The sequence below is a fragment of the Prinia subflava genome, chromosome 4 (genome assembly GCF_021018805.1).
Source record: "Prinia subflava isolate CZ2003 ecotype Zambia chromosome 4, Cam_Psub_1.2, whole genome shotgun sequence".
NCBI classification, from domain to species: Eukaryota; Metazoa; Chordata; class Aves; order Passeriformes; family Cisticolidae; genus Prinia; species Prinia subflava.
In genome coordinates, this window is record NC_086250.1 from 25,310,342 (window position 1) to 25,329,646 (window position 19,305).

A 19,305-nucleotide genomic window follows, 5' to 3' on the forward strand; every position below is an offset into this window, starting at 1 on the left:
TGCTGAGCTCAGAAGTAGAAGGTCTCTGAAATCAGACTTCAGGCCACAAGAAATAAACCTGTCCCCTTTTGACTTGTGCATCCAGTGTTGCAGAGTACTCCTGAAGAGTAATTGCAATGGTGAATTCAGAAAGAAAATTATTGATATTGTTCCTTTTATTGGTAAACCGTTATTTATTGTATGCATAGTGGACTCTGGGCTGTGCACTGTCCTCTCTTCACCTTTGTCTGAGACAAAGATGCAGCTTTGCTGCCCTTTGGGTAAGGATCACAGTGTTTTCTCATCTAATGGAAGCCCCCATGCCTTTCTCCTGCCCTTAGGGCATGGTACTTTGTCCAGACTCCAAATCAGACCACATCTCACAAAAATGACCCAAACTTGAACTCATCTGGGCCTACTACCTTTCCCTAGTAGCATCACTTATACTGGCCTACGGAATGACTCCCAACACCTTACTTCAAGATTTCAGAGGGCCCCAGCCTGAAAAGAAATTCCCCTTGTGAGGTCACCTGCTTGAAATTGGTCCCAAAAGAGCAGACTTGCCAAGGACTTCTCAATATGGACCACAGAATCATAGAATGGTTTGTATTGAAAGGGATCTTAAAAATTATCTAGTTCTAACCCACCTGCTATGAGCAGGAACACCTTCAGTTAGACCAGGTTCTCAAAGCCCCATCCAGCCTGGCCTTGAACACTTCCAGGGATGGAGCATCTTAAAACCTCTCTGGACAACCTGTTACAGTACCTCACTGCCCTCACAGTGAATTTCTTCCTTATGTCTAATCTAAACCTACTCTCGCTTTGAAGCTATTTCTCCTTGTACTATCACTCCATGCCCTTGTAAAAAGTCCTTCTCCAGCTCTCTTGTAGCCCCTTTAGGTGCTGGAACGTGCTATAAGGTCTCACTGGAGCCTTCTCTTTCCCAGTCTGAACAAGCCCATCTCAGACTGTCTTCATAAGAGCAGTGCTCTTCCCCTCTGATCACTTTGTAGCTCTCCTCTGGACTTGCTCCAACAGATCTATGCCCTCCTTGTGCTGGGAACCCCAGAGCTGGATGCAGCACTGTAGGTGGGATCGCAGCAGAGCAGCGGGGGAAAATCAACTCCCTCACCCTTCTGGCTGCACTGCTTTTGATGCAGCCTGGGATATGGTTGGCTTTCTGTGCTGGAAATGCACATTGCCAGGCCACGTTGAGCTTCTTGTCAGATCTCGTCAGATCTGGAAATCAGTACTGAGTTGGATTTGATTTATTGGTTGTTTCACAACCAAAGTCCACGTGAAAATACTAATCCCATGCTGACTCTTTTCTGGTTTACTGCTTAAGCCCATAACAGGTAATTTTTATAATTTCCTTTTTCTTACTCCAAAATGTTGACTGGTTTTAGGTCCCATGAACAGTTCAAGTAACAGTCTGACCTATTAGTGATTTTTCACTAATTTTCAGCCTGATGCTGAGATTATGAAGGCATTATTGTGATATATTTATATCAGACACATAGGAAATTGTGAAGCTCAGAGGAGTCAGTCAGCTGTTCTTCCCTCATCAGGAAAGCTGGGAAAAATTCTGCTACTGTCCGTGCTCATTTTCTTTATCCTATATAATGTGACTAGATAATCTTAGAAGCGGTGTGGAGGCCCAGGCTTCAATCTCAGTAATAAGCAGAGCAGTGCAGATGTATCACTTGGTGGTCCAGCAGAGCTGTGATTGGGCTCAGAGTACAGGGACAAGGATGTTTTTCTTCTGTTTGAGCATTGTCTGCAGGCTGATGTTTTATTTCATCAGTGCAGATCATTTAGAGAGATGAATGATCAGAGCATAGAGTGCTTGGGGATCCCAAGTTCTGGAATACATGTGCAAAAACCAAGCTGGTGTTGCAATCAAAGTTAAACTACTTCATTGGTGCTATACTATCAGCAGTAATCCAAACATAACTTAAAAGCATACAGACCAGGCCCTTTCTGTTTGGCCCGTGTTCTTTTCTGTGATGAGGTGGAAACTGGCATCTCCTTGCTTTATTACTGCCTGATTTGCAATCTCTCTTTCCCTCTTCCCCCACCCGCACAGCAGCCTGTCCTCATACTACTGATTCATTGTGCAATCAGATGGGTGATAACAGATGCTTCAGGAGAAGGGAATCTTCCTCCACAATTTGCTTAGCCAGTTGTGTGGTTGGAGTAGGAGTCAATTCCTTCCTGCCGTCTGCAGCCTGAAACGACTCATCCATCCCTTACCATGCTAGGGGTACAACTATAAATACTAGCAAGAGTTCATAGAATTTGCCAGCCCTTTTAAAGTTCTTTCTCCAAACTCTGTCTTTACCAGTTCTTATGGCACCAAAAGGCTTCTGATAAAATACAATGTGTAAAAGGGTGTGAATAGTTGTTCATTTCACTGAGTTGCCTGCCCTCCAAGTGTTGCAGATGAGAGTTAGACGGCAGAATTTACTTATTTTCACTGTGTACCTTATTTCCATTAGCAGAATCTCCTCTAACTTTTGCTTAGCCACAATATTGTGACATCTGTCATGTTTTAAAGGTAGGCTGGGACATGTGCTATACTGGGTGGGACAGATACAGTTGAAGAGGACCTGGCCTTGTGCAAATGTGAACCCAACAACAGCCCTTCTTCTTTCCTTGGTAGCTAAGTTTGGAGGGAAGTAACATTTCCATCTTGGTTTCAGTGATTAGGAGTGACATCCTCCTTCTATAGCCATCTGGGGTGTGAAAACAAATAGATCTGTGTGGTCCAAATTAATCCAGAAAGGTGGAAAGAAAACCAAGGGCTATCAGAAAAATCACCCCTATTTGCCTCACTGCTTTCCACCTGCTCTGCTTGTTTCATTTACTGATTTGTATTTCCTCCCACTCTTCAGCTGGGCCAAATTTGGCTCTGTCTGGTGGAGGCAAGGGCAGAAGCAGTGTCAAGGCTGTTGGGAAAGGGGGAGAGGAGAGGGACTGGGGTTCTTGGGATGGAGGTAGCCTCAGAGCAGGCAAGGTGACTCTCCCAGCACCTCCCAGGCCCCACTCCAAGTCCATTTCTAGGATCCTGAATGACTATGGCAGTTGGCTGCTGATGGAAGAGGGTTTCCATGGCAATGTACCAGTGCTGCTTGCTCTCTCCTCAGCACTCTGCCTCCCATTCCCTCCTTCTCCTCACCCCCCTCCCCGCCTCCTGTTTCTCAAGCCTGTTGCCATGGAAAAATCATAATCCACAAAGAATTTCAGATCCCCCACACCCATTGAGGTTTGGGTTTTTGGTTTGGTTTTTTCATGTTAAAAGTTGGCTTTTCAGTTTAATGTGTGGGTAGGGAAAGCTGTATCTGCCTTTTTGAAACTTTGTGCCTGGGTGAGAGGGAGGTCTTTATGTTGGAATTGGAGGTCCTCCTGGAGGGAAGGTGGTATGAAGCTCTAGATGGGAGCTTCAGCTAATGGGAACCCCATCAGGGTTATGGCTTTGAGAAGTGCTTATGTGACATTGGAGTTTATGACCAGTTTTTTGAAGGGATTGTGTTGTGTGGCATCTGGAGTCTGAATCAATGATGTACAAGAACCCAAAACATGTTGGAGAAAAAGGAGGAGTAAGAGATTTCTGAAAAGTGCCTCCTCTTGAGGCTTCTTTTTCTGAAATGATTTTAGTGATTGCTACCAACAGAAGAGGGTGCAGACAACTCATATGCTGCCATTATATGTGTGTAGCAAGAGCTGTGGAAATGATGCAGCCAAAAGTACTGAATGAGACCAGGACTAGAGGCCACATTATTCCACCTGGTGCTAATGCTAATTCCCAAGCTTTCAGGGTATGTCCACATATATCAGGGCTTGTGTATGAGATTTGTGGCTTATTTTTTGGTTTGTTAGCTTTAGTACCAATTAAAAGTGAAAATAGTTAAATTTCCGAGAGCTGGTTGAACTGGAGGGAGCAGTGGTATGGTAATGGATGTGGAGCTTGACCCTCTGATGCACTTCCCATGGAAATGTTCTGGTCTCACTCCTAGGACACTTGTTTCCATCCATTTTGTGTTCAGATTTCCCACACTGGACACTGTGGCCTGGAATGCTTAGATGGTTGCTGGTAAACCATTTTCACAGTATTTCTAGGACCAAGGAGTCCTGTAAGTCTCCTGAGCAAAGAAATATTCTTGTCAGATTTCCCACTCTGACTTTCAGGAGGGAGAAGGAATAAGGTTCAGGTAATATATCCCAAATTTGGACCTTGTACTTATTTCAGACCTCCTGAGAGTCTTTTATTGGATGCAATGTTAATATCATGCCTGAGGCTTCTTTAAAGTGACCTTTTCTCAGAGAAGAAGCAGAGAAGTAATTCAAGATCAAATGCAACTCTAGAATAAAACAGCACATTTATTTCACTGGAGATGAAGCAACATGGGCTGAAGTTGAGCCTTTTCTTGCTTTAACACCGAGGATGCATGCTCTGTTTCATTTTTATATAAATAACTACATTCAGGTGGCCTGCTGTAGTCTTCTTATCTACTCATCACCATCATCATCCTCTCCCCATTGTCTGTGTGTACCAGGCATCTGAGTCACTTGGTGCTCACCTGATCTCAGATGCCGTAATAGTCATGGAGTCTAGCCTGGACATGTGGAGTAGAGGATGGAGTATAACACTGAGTCTTTTTAGACTGTTAGAAAAACTACTGATTTACAAAACCATGAAGTCATAGTGCTAGGTCATTTTAGAGGCTCTCTTTTTGGATTAATCCCTGGAAGGTGATGGATTTCCAACTGCCACAGAATGTGGTCTGCCACACAGAAAGCAAAAAGCCTGATCTCTCAGCAATGCTTGCAAAAAGCCTAATCTGTCAGCAGAACTCTATCTTTTTCCTTGGCAATATGCCTTTACTCTGTTCTAGACAAACATCATTTCTTCAGTTGCATATCCTGGGTAATTTGTCTACTTCCAACTTCAACCTCTTTTCCAACACTGCTGAGGAAGAAGTCTGAGAAGTTCAAGCGCTGTGTTGGGCATCTATTAGGTGGACCCTATCTCTGTGTTTCACAGAAGTTTCTGAAACAGCAGCAATTGGAAAAATTATTCAGTCACTACCAGTCTGGTCTAGGATTTGAATTATTGACCTGAATGCAAATATTTCTCTTCTTTTTGCACCTGTCAGGCCTCAGGGATGGATCCCAAAAGATTTTCCAGAACACTATATGAGAATATAGGAGTGCACTGATCATATCAGGAAACCAGTCACCCTCCTCATGGTTAGCAAGGTCTTGTGTAGTCCTGGATCTCTCTTACCAAAAGGAAGTGAGAGAGAGGCATGTAAGTTGATTTAACAGAGCCTGGATTATAAATGACATCACAAAACACTCCACAAAGTTAATAATACAAGGCACAAGTTGGATATGATATAAATGATGTAAATGTGTGAACTCTGAGTAGGACTTTGGCAGTGTTCCCAGCCATGTTCAAAATGTACCCATGATATTTCTGTCTCCCATATTGGGAACCCATTAGAGACAGGCATAAAAGACTGAGGTTGGGTTTATTATCCATATTTATAATTCATTTCAGAATAGCATCTTCCTCCCACACAGATCCATCCTCATGGCACTACATATGCACCCAGCTCAAAACAGGATTCTTCACACCCTGGCTTTTGGGGCAAGAGTTGAGAATGGTGGGATAGGCTTGAAGTGTGTGTTGGGAAACCCAAAATAGATGGTGCAAGAGAATATGGACTCTGTAGCTACACAGGTGGAATTCATCAAAGCAGTTTGCAAGCTGTCAGGACATGGGACTTCGAGGCAGAAAGGAGGCATGCCTGAGTATAGGAACCCATGTGAAAAACTGGAAGGAACTTCTTGGTATTTATGTCTCTTTTATATTTTCCAGTGTTTGAAAAAGGGATGATGTCAGTGAAAGGAGTGCACAGAGGTGTTATTGCTGTGACTGGGGGGGTGGGGTATAAGCAAAGGCTGGGAACTGGGGATTTGCTTGTGAAAATTGCTGGGTAATTTTTGACCTGGGGTCCAGGGAGCACCCAAATGGGGACATCTTGACTTTCAGAGCCTTGCTGTTGCAGTCAGAACAGAGAAAGTAGCAGTTGTGCAGTCAAGCTGGCTGCAGTGAAGGTGGCAGTGTAACAGCAATGGCTGTGTTGGAAGCGCTGATGAAAGTGGCAAATGCCAGCAGAGAGCCGAAGGGAACCGTGGCAGACATGGCAGATTGGGTGGAGAAGCAGCCGCACAGGAAAGGTGCTGATGGTGAGGATGCTACTAATTGCACCGAGTGTGGTTGGAGTGCTAACTACAAGCAAGGACAAGGATGACTAATTACAGATAGGATTGTGAAGAGGAAGAGGATGCAGGCATGAGGAGTGGGGAGTCTGTGATTATGGCACTTTGTAATGAACAAGATGCCGATCAGTGTGTGACTACAAGGATTTGAGCTCTGCTATTAACCAAAGCTGTGTTCTTCACATGCACTGGTTTGTGGCTTTCTTGCTTCTCCTTGTGTCTTACTCTTCATTTTATTTTTTTCTGCAGCATTTTGCCTCTTTGCATGTAGTGTGGAGAGAAGTTTGTTAAGAGTTCAATGTAGGAAAAACCCCACAGAATTAAGAAATCTTAATTTAGACACTACTCCATTGGTGCTGCATCCTGTGCGCCTTGTCAGAGAAATGCTAGCTGGGAGGTCTTCTCAGAAAGAAAGAGGTTTTCCTAATGCTACGGGGGAAAAAATAATAAGAAAGCTTAAAGGGAAGGGAGAAAAATTAAAAAAAAAAAAAAAAAAAACAACAAACAAACAAAAAAAAAACCCTAATAGTTCTGAGACTTTCCTCAGCCCAAGGAAGGGTTAATGCTTTAAATGCAGTGTAATTTCAGCAGCACTAAAGAACACGTTTCCATGGAAACATCAACCCACAGAGGGAGAGAAAAAGGGAGAAAGGAGAGGGAATAGCAGCAGAGGGAGAGTGGCTCCTCTGGTGAAGGAAGAGCAACCTCCAGACCCTCCCTTCCCAGTTACAGACAGGAGTGATTATTTATTTTTTGAATTGATTCCTCCTTGGAGATGTTATAGGGAAGAGAGTGATAGGGTGGCAGCTTGGCCAAACTACTACAGACCCAAGAAAATCCAGTCACACTTTTTGGAGTGAGTCTCCTTGCAGGCGTGACTCTGCTCCTGCCAACACTGTGAATTCATTGCCCCTTACAAATGCGTAAATGCCTTCAACACTTGATAAACTTGAATAACCCCAAAATCACTAGTGGTTTCTCCTTGAGTCAAAAAAGTTGAGCTAGTTTGGTATTTCTGAGTATATAATAAAAGGATTTATTTCGGTCTCCAACTGGTTTAGCCTTGCGTGGCTTCTGTCTGTGAGATGGACCTTTCTGGCAGATTTGAGTGGTTTTCCACAAGCAAAAATGTTCTGAAAGCTCTATAGAAAAACTAACACATTAACCTGTTTGATGGTCTTGACTCCAAGGACAGAAACTGGAATGAGCTCCATGTAAATAGCGAGATGCCCTGACGGGTGACTCCACACCAGCATACCAACCACCTTCAGAAGACCAAAGAGGTTGTTGATGTGCACATCTGCTTGGCCAGTTTATTTAAGCCATGGTCCACAGTCATGCGAGAGATTTCAAGGGGATGTACAAAAATTATTAGGAAAAATAAAGCTGCTGTCAGCGGGATTAAATTCACTGCATAGGGACAGTAGTTCAACTGGAACATTTTTTTACAGCTGTTCAAATTGACAGAGCTTGAAAGACTGAACTGAAAAATCACTAAAGAGCCTCATTTGACTTCTGTTCTGTGACTACTTCTCCTATCAAAGATTGTATGACTATGCCTTAAGACAGATAAACAGATCTGAAGGACATCTCCTACCACTTCAGTATTTGCTTTATTCTAATGGTATGTCTTTCATCAGTGACCTGTTAGTTGGTGTCAAGACATAATTATGACCCATTGTCAGCTGTTCTGACAAATATAATTTTCCATGCTTTTACTGCCCCATGTAAGCTGATTTTTAGTCCTTTCATCTGGAAGAAGTACATTGAAAACTATTTTTGCTTTGGAGAAAAGTGATATGTTATCTGTACCTGATGAATAAGGAAGGATGTAAAGATGTAGCAATAAAAAAATAATACTTTAAAAAACTAATTGGCAGGAATTTAATAACTTTGTTAAGCTTTCCAGCTTGATCTAGTTTTGGACTAAACACTTAGTTTTTATTTTATCCAGTGATAAAAACACTACGTTTTTATTTCATCCAGTGATAAAAACATTTAGTTTTTATTTTATCCAGTGAAGTAACAATTTTGACCTTAAAACTAATTTTTAATTAGTTATTTTCTGTTACTTAAAGGTTTGATGAGTCAGTTCAGAAGTATATTTGTTTTTATCAAAGCTTTTCTGGCTAAAAAAACCTTTCTGAGAATAGACTGATTTCCTATGATGTTTATCGATATTTCCAGCTTTAACAGACTATGCTCCTAGAACACTTCTCCTTATTTCTGTTTTATTTCCAGACAGAAGATGGGGATGGGGCCAGAAGCTGTAGAGGTATATTCCCTAGATACTTAGGACTGTGTCATTTTCCAGAGGGGAAAAAAAAAAAAAAAAGAGGAAAAGATAAATTTAGAAGAACTCAGAATTTGCAAATCAAGTATTTTGAGTTTAAAAGGGAATATTTTGACATGGAAATCCTATATGCTGTCTCTTGTGATTAGGAGCATGGGAATTTTGTTTTCCTATTTCTCCTACACAAAACTTGAACTAAATATTCAGTGATATTCCTTCTCCTGTTAGAGTGGTGCTGTTCCTTGTAGGATTCTTTCCATGTGGCACATCAAAGATGTGTTTTAATTGGAACTCTTGCCCATAGAAGAGAGGGTGGAAGGTGTCACACAACAGACCAAACTGTGTGGGAGCATGATGGTACCAGGAGCTTAATCTTTTGTCCAAAATTACTGCAGTTTTCAGATCTTATGTTTCTTTTCCTTTCTAACAAAATGTTGACCTCTTCATGAGAAAAATGTGGCCACATTCTTATCCCATTTAAAAAGTGGTTTTGCCAGACAATTTTTCATGGATCTGGAATTTGTGAAAATAGGTTAGTCAGGATGCCTGAGAGAAAGAAAAATCTTTGGTTGAAATTTCAAAATATTGCTGTGACCAGCATAGCACACAGGGCAAAATGAAGATTTATCTTGCTCTTTTTCCCACAAATGGGTTACCTCGTCCTATTATGTATTTGTGTATCCTACAAGTCACATACAGCCTGGCTTTGATACTGTAAGCAGCACCCTGGCAGAGGGACTTGAAATGCCATTAGGCTTGAATGACACCTCTTTCCCCATTAGTACAAAAGGCAGCGACTGCATAGGATGAAAAGTAAATGGAAGATCAGGTGCTGGATGACATTATGTACATGGAGGAGAAATTTATTGTGAAAACTCTGAAGCTCACTGAAGCAGCTGGACAAGCAGCCTTCCACCTATGTCATTACTGTCATGTCTGCTCGAGGTTGGAGCTGACCCCATGTTCCCTTTTGAGGGGTAATTCAGTGACCCTGCACTATGACTCCCCCACCCTGTCTGCTTCTTGATGGATACTTCTCTGTGAGTAAAATTCCTGTGGTGCAATGATGAGTTTCCCCTTACATTCTTAGGAGGGAGGCTGGGGGCTTCACACACTGTGGAAAGTGAGCTTTGCTTCTCATTCTCAGGAATGGTCCTGTCTCATTAGGATCAAGCAATGTGTGTAGGAAAGCAGCCTTGCCATCGCTGTTGTTCCCTGCATTCTCCCAGCATAGATATATACTCAGTCCCCAGGAACTGTCATCTCAGAGTCTTTCTGAAATGACAAATTCATGGTAGATAAATAGAAGAAATGGGAAACAAAGTGGAAGTACAATTTTTTTTTTTAAGATTAAGAGAGGGACTGATGGAGAAGATTCATCCTTCCACTGTTCATAGGAGTTTTCATTTGGAAGTCTCAGCACAAATACACATTGTTTTCAAAGCAGCTTTGCTAAATATGTTGGAGAAACAGCGAGGACAGTTCAGTAGAAATGGTTATTTCAGAGGTCAGGATCAAACACCAAAAAAAATCATCTTTCTAGAGGTGAGGAGCCAATCTCAGTAGATTGACCAGTATCACTCCATTGGAGTCAGATGAATATCACTGATTTATTGCAGCCCAGTAGCTGCCCTCTTGTCTTCTAAAAAGGTGTGGGCAGCAGAGACAAACCAAATTTATCTCTTAAATCTCTGTTGTCTTTTAGTCTGAGGGATATTTCCTAATCTAGATGATCTCCAAATATTTTTGCTTAATGAAAACAATCTTGAGCTGTGGGCATTTCTCTAAGGCTACTGGTCAGATTGATTCCCAGAAGTAATTTAGGCTGTAGTCTTGGCAGATGTTCTGGTGCAGGATGCCTGTACAACTCGGAATTTGGTAGCACTCTTTTTTACACTTTCTTTCTTACAGTGTATCTCCCCATATTCAGTGGTACCACTGATAGTGAAAGAGAAAGAAACAAATGCAGAGGAGTGAGATACCATTCCCTTAAGATTTAATTTTCCTAGTCAATGGTTGCTTCTATTTATTTTTCAAAGTTGTTTTGATTTTGTTCTTCATAATAGCCTCTTGTTACATAAAATCAGCTTCACTCATGCCCTTTGCATGGAATCCTTTAGCTCTAAATTGTACCTGACACCAGACAGATGTTACACAGATGTAGCCAGATGTGCCTGCCTTTCACAACTCCATAAGCCACTGACAGCATTGCAGTGTAAGGGACAGTGCAGGGCAGTGGGCAAGGGGAGAACCTTTGAAAGGCTCAGCCAGGATCAGCATTTTCAGAACAAATTCCGTGATGAAATTTGATCAAAGGCCCAGGCAGAGCCTATTTTTGCCTTTTTGGGGGGGTAAACAATTAGGTTTGATATCCTGTGGAGCCTGTCTTACCTCAAGAGACTTCATGCATGCACAGGATGGACCTTGTGTGTGAGTTGACTGTGTTCTGAGGCAGAGGCACCCACAGAAATTTTGAGCAATGGTATAGAGAAATAATACCTGTATCATTTTAACTTTCCATGGGTTTCGAGATTGGAGGTGTAAGTCAGAAGTGAAAGGGATCAATTGCGGTTTTCTCATTTAAAAAATCAACACTATATCAGTCACTCAGATGAAGGCACTAATAGCATAGTTAGTGCTGGTTTAGTCTTTTATCTGTCAATCACTTGCCCCTTCAAGGTCAGAATTCGCATTTGTAGATAAATATCCTGGTCCTAGACTCCCTTTTCCCTGTCCTTTGAGTCCATCCCATCTCTTTGTCTGTCCATCCTTTTTCAGGAGCAGGTGTGAGGGATGGGCAGAACCTGCTGCAGGACTGGATTGATTTACTCTTCCCTGGTTGTTTGCATCAGGCAAGGCTGTGTTGGTTTTGCTGGTGCTGAGAGAGGGAACATGGTTTGGATCTGTGGGCACTTCTACCAAAATGCAGTAACATGCTTTTGGTTTTTTGCTCCTTCCTGGGCATTAAGTGGGTCTGTTCCATAATACTTCAGACTAGTGAAATTTTAACACTGTCTCTAGGGGAAAAAATGCTATTTCACCATGCAGATTCTGTACGGTAAAGGTCTTTCACTGCTTTCATCTCACTCCTGTTATGATTTGCCTCAGTGTTTCCTATTACAGTGAGATTCCAGACGGGATGATGGTGGTCTGCATCCCCATCCCTTTATCCTACATGACATTCCACCTGCCTTTTACCCTGTAAAGGTAAAATATATCCCACTACTTTTCTTCTCCCACCCTCCACCTACACCCTGTTTTTCCCTCAGGTGCTGGGCTGCTGAGATGACTCCCCAGTGCTGACTGTGGAGAGGCTGTTTTATTTATATGGTCTGTCTTATTCAGGGGAGTGATCAATGTAAAGATAATCATGCCATTTCAGACAGAATGCTTGTCTCACTGAAGCATAACAAGCACTGACAGGACACAGGGGAGGGTGTGTGTTTATGTGTGTGCTGCACACATGTGAGGCAGGGAATGTGATGGAGTGAACCGATGCAACGTCCAAATCAGCTCCTCCAGTCAGCAGGCTTAGGAGGAGCTGATTCCAAGCAAGGCACTGGAGGCAGAAGTAGGAGTGGTTAGTGCTGGTTTCACATGCATCTCCTTCACACTTGTCTCTGGGGCAGAAAAAAGTTTGGTTAGCACCCTTTCTGTGTTCCCTCAAGCCCCCTGAGCCCACACATCTGCCTCTCCAGGCTTTCTCCATCACTGTTTGAAACCATTTAAAATGCCATCATCTCTCTGCTGGTCCTAAATTGGCCATCTGATGTGGTTTTAATGCTCTATTTGCTATGCCAACCAGCCTTTAAAACACTCTCCTTTAACTTGCACGGCTGACAGCCTTACATCTAGGATGGGTAATGTTACCTCAGAACCTGGGATGGGATCTTAGGTCCACCTGGGTCTAATTTGCTTTATGCCCAAGGGCGTGTCCCTTTGTTCCTGCCTGCTTGTCCATACCACAGGGCTCACAGTGTCAGCCTGATTCCACAGACTATGTATGTTTTGCTCTCACCAGTCTGAGTTTGGGCATTGCGTCTGTTGCATTGCCACTGGGGCTGGTGGAGGGCTCAACTCTTCTGTGCCTGCATCAAGTAGTTCCAAAAATTGCCACATAAGCAAAATTTTTGCTGAAAGGAGCTTCTAGCAAATTAAATTAAATTGCCTGTGTCAGCCTCCACCATGCCCCTTTTCTCTTTTTCTAACTCTCTCCATCTTGGAGTCCCAAACATGCAGGGATTAAGATTTTTACAAGCACAGTTTCCTCCTGGTTTACATCACCTGCATGCACAGCCTGCTCACCCTCATGTTGTGCCCGTGTTACAGCTGGTGGCTCAGTTCAGACATATCAGGGAGTCTCTCATCCCCCTACTTGCCTGCTTAGGGACTGGAGTGTGTGTAGGCTGTAGGAAGGAAACAAATCCCCCTGGCCAGAGCAGGCAGCAGTGGTGCTGGTGTACCAGGGCAGCAGTGTTGCCAAAGGGGATGACTACTGTTGCAGTAATGATGGAGGGCAGAGCCACTTGAGTGTGCCTGCCTTGCAGCATGCTGCTAACTTGGCTTGCCTGGGAGTCCTTCAAGCCCTGATGCTTTGTCACATAGGCTTAGTGCACCCGAGCAAGCCCTGCACCTCCCTATGAGCTGCTCTTGCCTTTCATCCCTGTGTTAGGTGGCAGGATAGGTACAGGAGAGCAGGGAAAGCTGGGGAGATGCCACTTCTTGTGGACTTCTCATGCAAACTTTTGTAAACATATTGCTAATGGGTTGGAGAGAAAACACTCTGAAGAGTGATATTGCCAGTTTTGGAGACTAATTTCAGTCATTAAGGTGTGAAGCAAGACATTTTAGTGCTGCTTTAAGTGTAAATCTCAAGGCAGCTCGAAGGATTGGAGTCATTGATGATGCTGTCTTGATTATTATTAGAGGTTCTAATTTTCCAGTGAAAATGAACATAAATGATACCCTCTTGTCTCATATCTGTTGCTGATTTCTGTGAACTCTTCTTGTCAGGCTGTGCAAGGGAGATTCTGTAGTGGAATCCTTCCTGGGAGTGAGGAGAAAGAGGGTTGAGAACAGTTTAACATTGGTGTTTGTTTAATTAGATGTTGACATTGCTTACTCATTACTGACATATAAAGCTGTAACTCCCATCAGGCTAATGGCATCCTCATTTTCTCGGAGGTTTTCTTTGTCTTTACTCTGGTGGCAAGGCAGAGAAGTTACAAAGTTTTAATCTTGGCCCACTGGAAGATCCCTCCCACCACCAGAGCCTTAACCAGATCTTGTAGTGTGCACATGTCTGGCAATGGTCCATGACTGGCGTTCCTCGGTACCAGAACAATTCACACAGCTGGGCAAAAAAAAAGACAGAAAAAGACCATGTGTGGTCCTGACATGGGATGTATTATGCCATTACAAAAATTTGTGTGGCAAAGATTTTCCAGATGGAGGATGTTTGGGGTTTGCTCAATGTTTGGGTTCCAAATGGCTTTGGTTATTGGAAAATAACCAATAGTCTGCATTTGAAAATTGTCCTGTTGCAGATTTTTCATGCTGGGCTCACTTATGGCTGTATTTCCAATGCTGAACATGTCCCTTAAAAGTCACAACATGGAGCGAGTGTGGAATTACCTTTAGAAATAAACATAACTCTGATTGCACTTGACAGTGGGGAGTTGTCATGGGTTAGCACTGGCCAGATGTTAGTGCACCCATGAATATATGTTTTTTCTCTAACAACTCCTGTGGGATGTGATCAGGAACAGAGCAGAGCAGGCTTAAATCTTGAAACAAAAAAAAACCCCACCAAAACTTTATTAATTACATAAGAACAGGGACAGAAATACTCTTAAACACACACAGAGACAGAAATAAAAACTTCTTAGAACATTTCTTCTCCCAGTTTCTACCTCCCCACCCATCACTCTTCACAGACCAACCCCTGGGTTTTAGATCAAACAATCACCACTCAAAAACAAACTAATCTTCAATTCAGCAAGGGAGAGAGGAGTCTCTCTCGCACCACAGACTGTTCCTCAGAAAACACGGGTCCACCCCTTATGTGTTTCCATGTCACCTATAGCACCGCCCGGAGAAGTCTGCTAAGGTGACACTCTCTTTTTCCTATGTCCAGCGCTCTCACCGCTGTCTCATAGGCCAAAACTACATACAGGGCTTTTTTAAGGATGCTGCATGCCGAGCTCTCCCCCTTTTCACCCAGGGGCCGGGGTTCCAAGAGCAGGTCTGCCCTGAGGGCAGAGGGCACCACCTCACCCTCCCCCTCTTTTCTCTGCTCGCTCCAATTCTTCAAGTGCCAGTCACTGTAGCAAAAGCAAGGGGCAGCTGCATCCACCCAAAAATGCAGTTTATGTTCAAAAGAGAGTCAAGTTCAGTCCATGGCTGACATTATGCAAGAAAAGTCCAGCTCCAAGGCTACTCCTCTCATTCTTCCATCGAGTTCCTTCCAATCATGCTTTATCATCTCGGTCCCAGGCCGCTTCCCTCTCTCCGAAAACCACCAGTCATGAGAATCAATGTCTAAGAGAAGTTTCTTTCTGCCAAGCAAGGGTTAACAGTTTCTTCTCGGCAGGGTGCTGCAGGCGAGGCACTCCCAGGCTCGGCAACCCCCCACATGGCTGAGCACCTTCTCCCGGAGTTTGGGGGGGGAGGAGGGGGGTGAGCACACACAGAAGGCACTTCTACAGTTTTCCACCCCTCCATCCTGGACGGGGCAGCTCAGTTCCAGTTCTGTCCTTTCTCTTCTCCCCACCCCCGGGGGGGCTCCGGCTTACCTGAGCCGACCACGTGTTTCCCCTCCCCCACCCAGCCTCGTGGCCAGGCGGGGGAAGGAGACCTGACACGTCTCTCTGCTGACACCCCGATCCGAAAAGAGGCCGAGCCCCTCAGACTCCTGCTTTTAACTCTTTGTGTCCTCAGAGGCGTGTCCAAACTTCCGAGTGACCAACCCAGGTGCCAGCAGAAAAGCTGATCACTGATTGGACTGCCCACATCCCCCTGGAGGAATTCACCTCCCCCCCCAACCACGACAGGAGTTAGTTGGTTAATTGATGGAGTTAGAACAAAAAAAAATTGAAAAAGGAAGAAACTAAAATCAAGACCTGCTTTTTTATTTGTTTGAAGAAGCTTCCCTGATACAATGCTTTCATTAGATTAGCAGGGAGGTCTCTTTGTGCAGGTAGTAGGAAGGCATGAACCCACTGAAAGAATAGATTTTTTTTCCTCTTATTTATTTTCCTGAAATTGGTTCAAATTGAGTTCATAAGGGACAGATTGAAGCTGAATATTAGAAAATGTTTCCTTATGTCATGGTATAATAGAGCAGAAGAACCTCTGATGTCTGTAATAGAAATGTTGCTTGTGTAATTTATAGAACTGTGCAAAGTAGGGGAGGGCAGAGTCCAGTGGCTAACCCTGCAGGCAGCCTGGTCACCACTGCCTCTCATGGTGATATGATGCTACTGGTGCCAGAGCAGGTTTACAAAGGTAAAGTCTACTTCGTGCAACAGGATTGTGAATTGAAGTGAAATATATGAACAGGGTAAACTGTCAGAGTGCCATGGAGATGTCATATAAACCACTGAACTGTGAAATGTGTATTTACCTCCTCTTCCCCACAGTGTATTTCTAGATGGTCTGACAGTTTAAGAAAACAATAGACCTGATTCTTATTTACAGCAACACCCCTTTGACATGTTCTCACAATGCAGCAAGGCCTTGAAATGAGTGTAGCTGTAATCTCAGTTCACTCAAAGGTCTTCCCTGTTGCCAGAACTGAGTAAGGAGGCTTCAGGATAAATGAGATTGAAGCCTGGACTGTTTAACTGTCCATTTGTACAGCTGACATGAAATGCCCCAGCAGGGAGTGCCATCTGCAGAAGTGATGGGGCCTTTCCAGACAAAGAGAATCACCGATGTTGGCTGCCGGGCTGATCACCCTTTAGTTTGATTTTACTGGGTGTAAGGCTCGACTCTGTCCCTAGGGAAAAGGATTTTCACTGGGCTCTTTTAACATCCTTATCCCTATTCCTAAGCTCCTTCACAGGATCACTCTGGGCCCATGAAGTGTGCTAGCTCTGATAGGGATAGAGTTTCTTGCAGGGGTGCTGCTCCTTCCTCTGGTCTCCACTGCTTCCCTAGTCAATGCCTCGATATTTGGGCTGGGGGGAGGCTGTCGCCACTGCTTCACCTGTCACCCATCACTGTCCACAAATGGCATGCAAAATGCCCTTTGCAGAGTGAGTGAAGTGTAGGCTGTGGAGTGTGTTTACACAGCTGATTGGTATGGATCCCTCTGCCCTTTGAGTCAGAGGAAAACCAGGGACTGTGGGCATACATGTGTGTGTGACTCTTCGACCTGCTTTTAGGAATGTATTGAGAGCCAACATAGTACACCACTTCCCTATCCCAGTCACAAAATGGGGGCAATTGCCCTGCCTTGCCTGATTGTCCCAATTTCTGGACTAATTGTACTGTTTTTCTGACTCCCTTCCTCTGAGATTTTCCACTGTTTGCTCCTACCCTCCTGATGGGAGCTGAAGAGCGGAGGCAAGGTCTCATTTTGGTTTGGTTTGGTTTCCAAGCATTAATGTTCTCCTTGCTCTCTTCTCTCTCCTGCAGGTACCTGATCAATGTCACCTTTGAAGGCAGGAATTTGTCGTTCAGTGAGGACGGATACCAGATGCATCCAAAGCTAGTCATCATCCTTTTGACCAAGGAGAGGAAGTGGGAGAGGGTAGGATATGTTTGGTAATTCTCAAACTGTGTCAGGGAAGAAGGGGGAAGGCTTCAAGCAAATAATCCTCCCCACCTTTCTGTGTTTCTTATCAAGGGCTGGCAATCTGCTTCTTGTATCCTGGACCACTGGTATCTCCAGTGCCCAGGCTGCTGTCTTCTCCATGCAGGATGCCATTACAGTCTTCTATTAGCATGCATAAAAAATTCATCAGCTTCTTTCTGTAACCTCTGAATATAAGTTTTCTGACATTTCAAAGAAGATACCTCCTCTGTGTCATGAGTTTCAATGGTTGAGACAGAAAATATTTTTCTGTATGGCTTGGTGGCAGTGAAGTTCTGTATGCTAAATGACTATGATTGAGCCACAGCCAATCACTTAGTAATTTATGCCAGTATTAATAACTGTGCTTGATAGATCTGGCCAGTGTCTCTTGCAATGGGATTGTGCATTAAGTAAGATGTGAATGTGAGATCATACTGAATTGTTCAAATATCTAAATTTGCATATTTTGGAATAATTTGCATGTAACCCAAAGCACCATTTTAGAAATGGTGTCAATTTCTGAGTTAGTGGGAAGTTTTGGTTCATTTCACCTCCCACATAAATGTCAGTGGTCCAGGCTCAGAACAAGCATTCCCAAAGGGTTTCAGTTGAAGCAGAGGGAGTAGTTTAAGGGCTAAGAAAATGAGATATTTAAAAGTTATGGGTGTAAGAAGTCAAAGCAAAGGAAGGAGAATTCATCAGAAAACTTGACAGATATGAAGCAGAAGTTGGTCTGGATGTGATCATTTGTATGGCTTAGTAAAATGCCCCTTTGTCCCACCATGCACAGAAAACTTTCTCTCCTTGCCTGCTTGTTCCCTGTATGGACTTGCAAGTGACCTGCTTGGTGAAAGTGAAGAAGAAATTAATGGAGAAATGAGAATGAAATGGGGAGCTGTGAGGAGAAATGTATTCAGAAGAGAGCTGTAGGAACCACTTGTGAATGAGACAGAAGAGCAATCACATTAGTGCCTGGCAGGCACTAGGGTCTCCCAGTAGTTGCAGGAATTTGGGAAGAAGGTGAAAGGCCCCAGCCTGGTTTCCAGGAGGACCTATCTCCCTCATGGTCTTGGCACTATTCAGACCAGATGAGGATGTGTGGTCTGGGAGAGTCAGAAGAGGTCTTCAGTGCAGGAGTGTGAGGAAACAAAGGGCATGGCATAGCATACTTGGACAACTCTTGGACATAGCTGAAGGCAGGCTGTCTAGATACTGCACAGGGTGTGGACATGGAAAGCTCAGGCTGTAGAGACCTCATGTCAGGCTTGGTCTGTCACTCAGCTACATTAAAGCTTACCAGGAAAAGTCCAGAAGGATTTGTTCCTAGCTGGCACCAAATTTGTTCTCACGGGGGAAAATTCCATCATCACAGAAGGAAAATGAAATGGTAGCAGCATGAATCCTCCTAGGGGCTATTAGCAGGGCTGGCTGTGGGAATCTGTTGCTGGAATGCTTTGCAGTCTCCGGGGAGGCACAGCTAAATACAATCCTGTTTTTATCTTGCCTGTCACATGTTTCACATGTTGCACCCTCAGTGAAGGCTTGGTGGCTTCCGTCAGTGGTAAGAAGGGTTGTTCAGTCTCTGAAAGTGTATTTGTAGTCTCTCAGATGAACCAGACCATTAGTAGAAAAGATCCTGGTGATCAGGGGTGTTGGCATTAGACCTGTGACCTGCTTGAGCCTTGCTGTCTGTGGGGACTACTTAGCATCCATTAAACCAAAACGATCCTTCATTTCATAGGAGCTGAAGCTGGACTGAAATGACGCTATGATGAACTATGGTATTAGTGGTAAGAAAAACATGTAGTGCTTCCTAGGCACAAATGTTTTATCTTGAAGTGGGTGTCTTTCTCAGAGAGGATCAGATTATTATAATCAAACTCTGAACTGGTTGAATTTTATGCTGGCAGGTTCTTCCTGGAAGACACTGAAGTCATCTCCAGCA

The 19,305-nt window shown here is 43.8% G+C and overlaps 1 protein-coding gene across 1 annotated transcript in view; it reads left to right on the forward strand.

Moving 5' to 3' along the window:
- The window catches only part of GRIN2B (glutamate ionotropic receptor NMDA type subunit 2B), a 177,724-nt gene that overhangs the window by 81,374 nt on the left and 77,045 nt on the right, over nucleotides 1-19,305 (forward strand). The window contains exon 3 of the mRNA XM_063396134.1: nucleotides 17,201-17,315. Coding sequence (XP_063252204.1) covers nucleotides 17,201-17,315 — 115 coding nt within the window. The remainder of the gene's footprint in view (nucleotides 1-17,200; nucleotides 17,316-19,305) is intronic.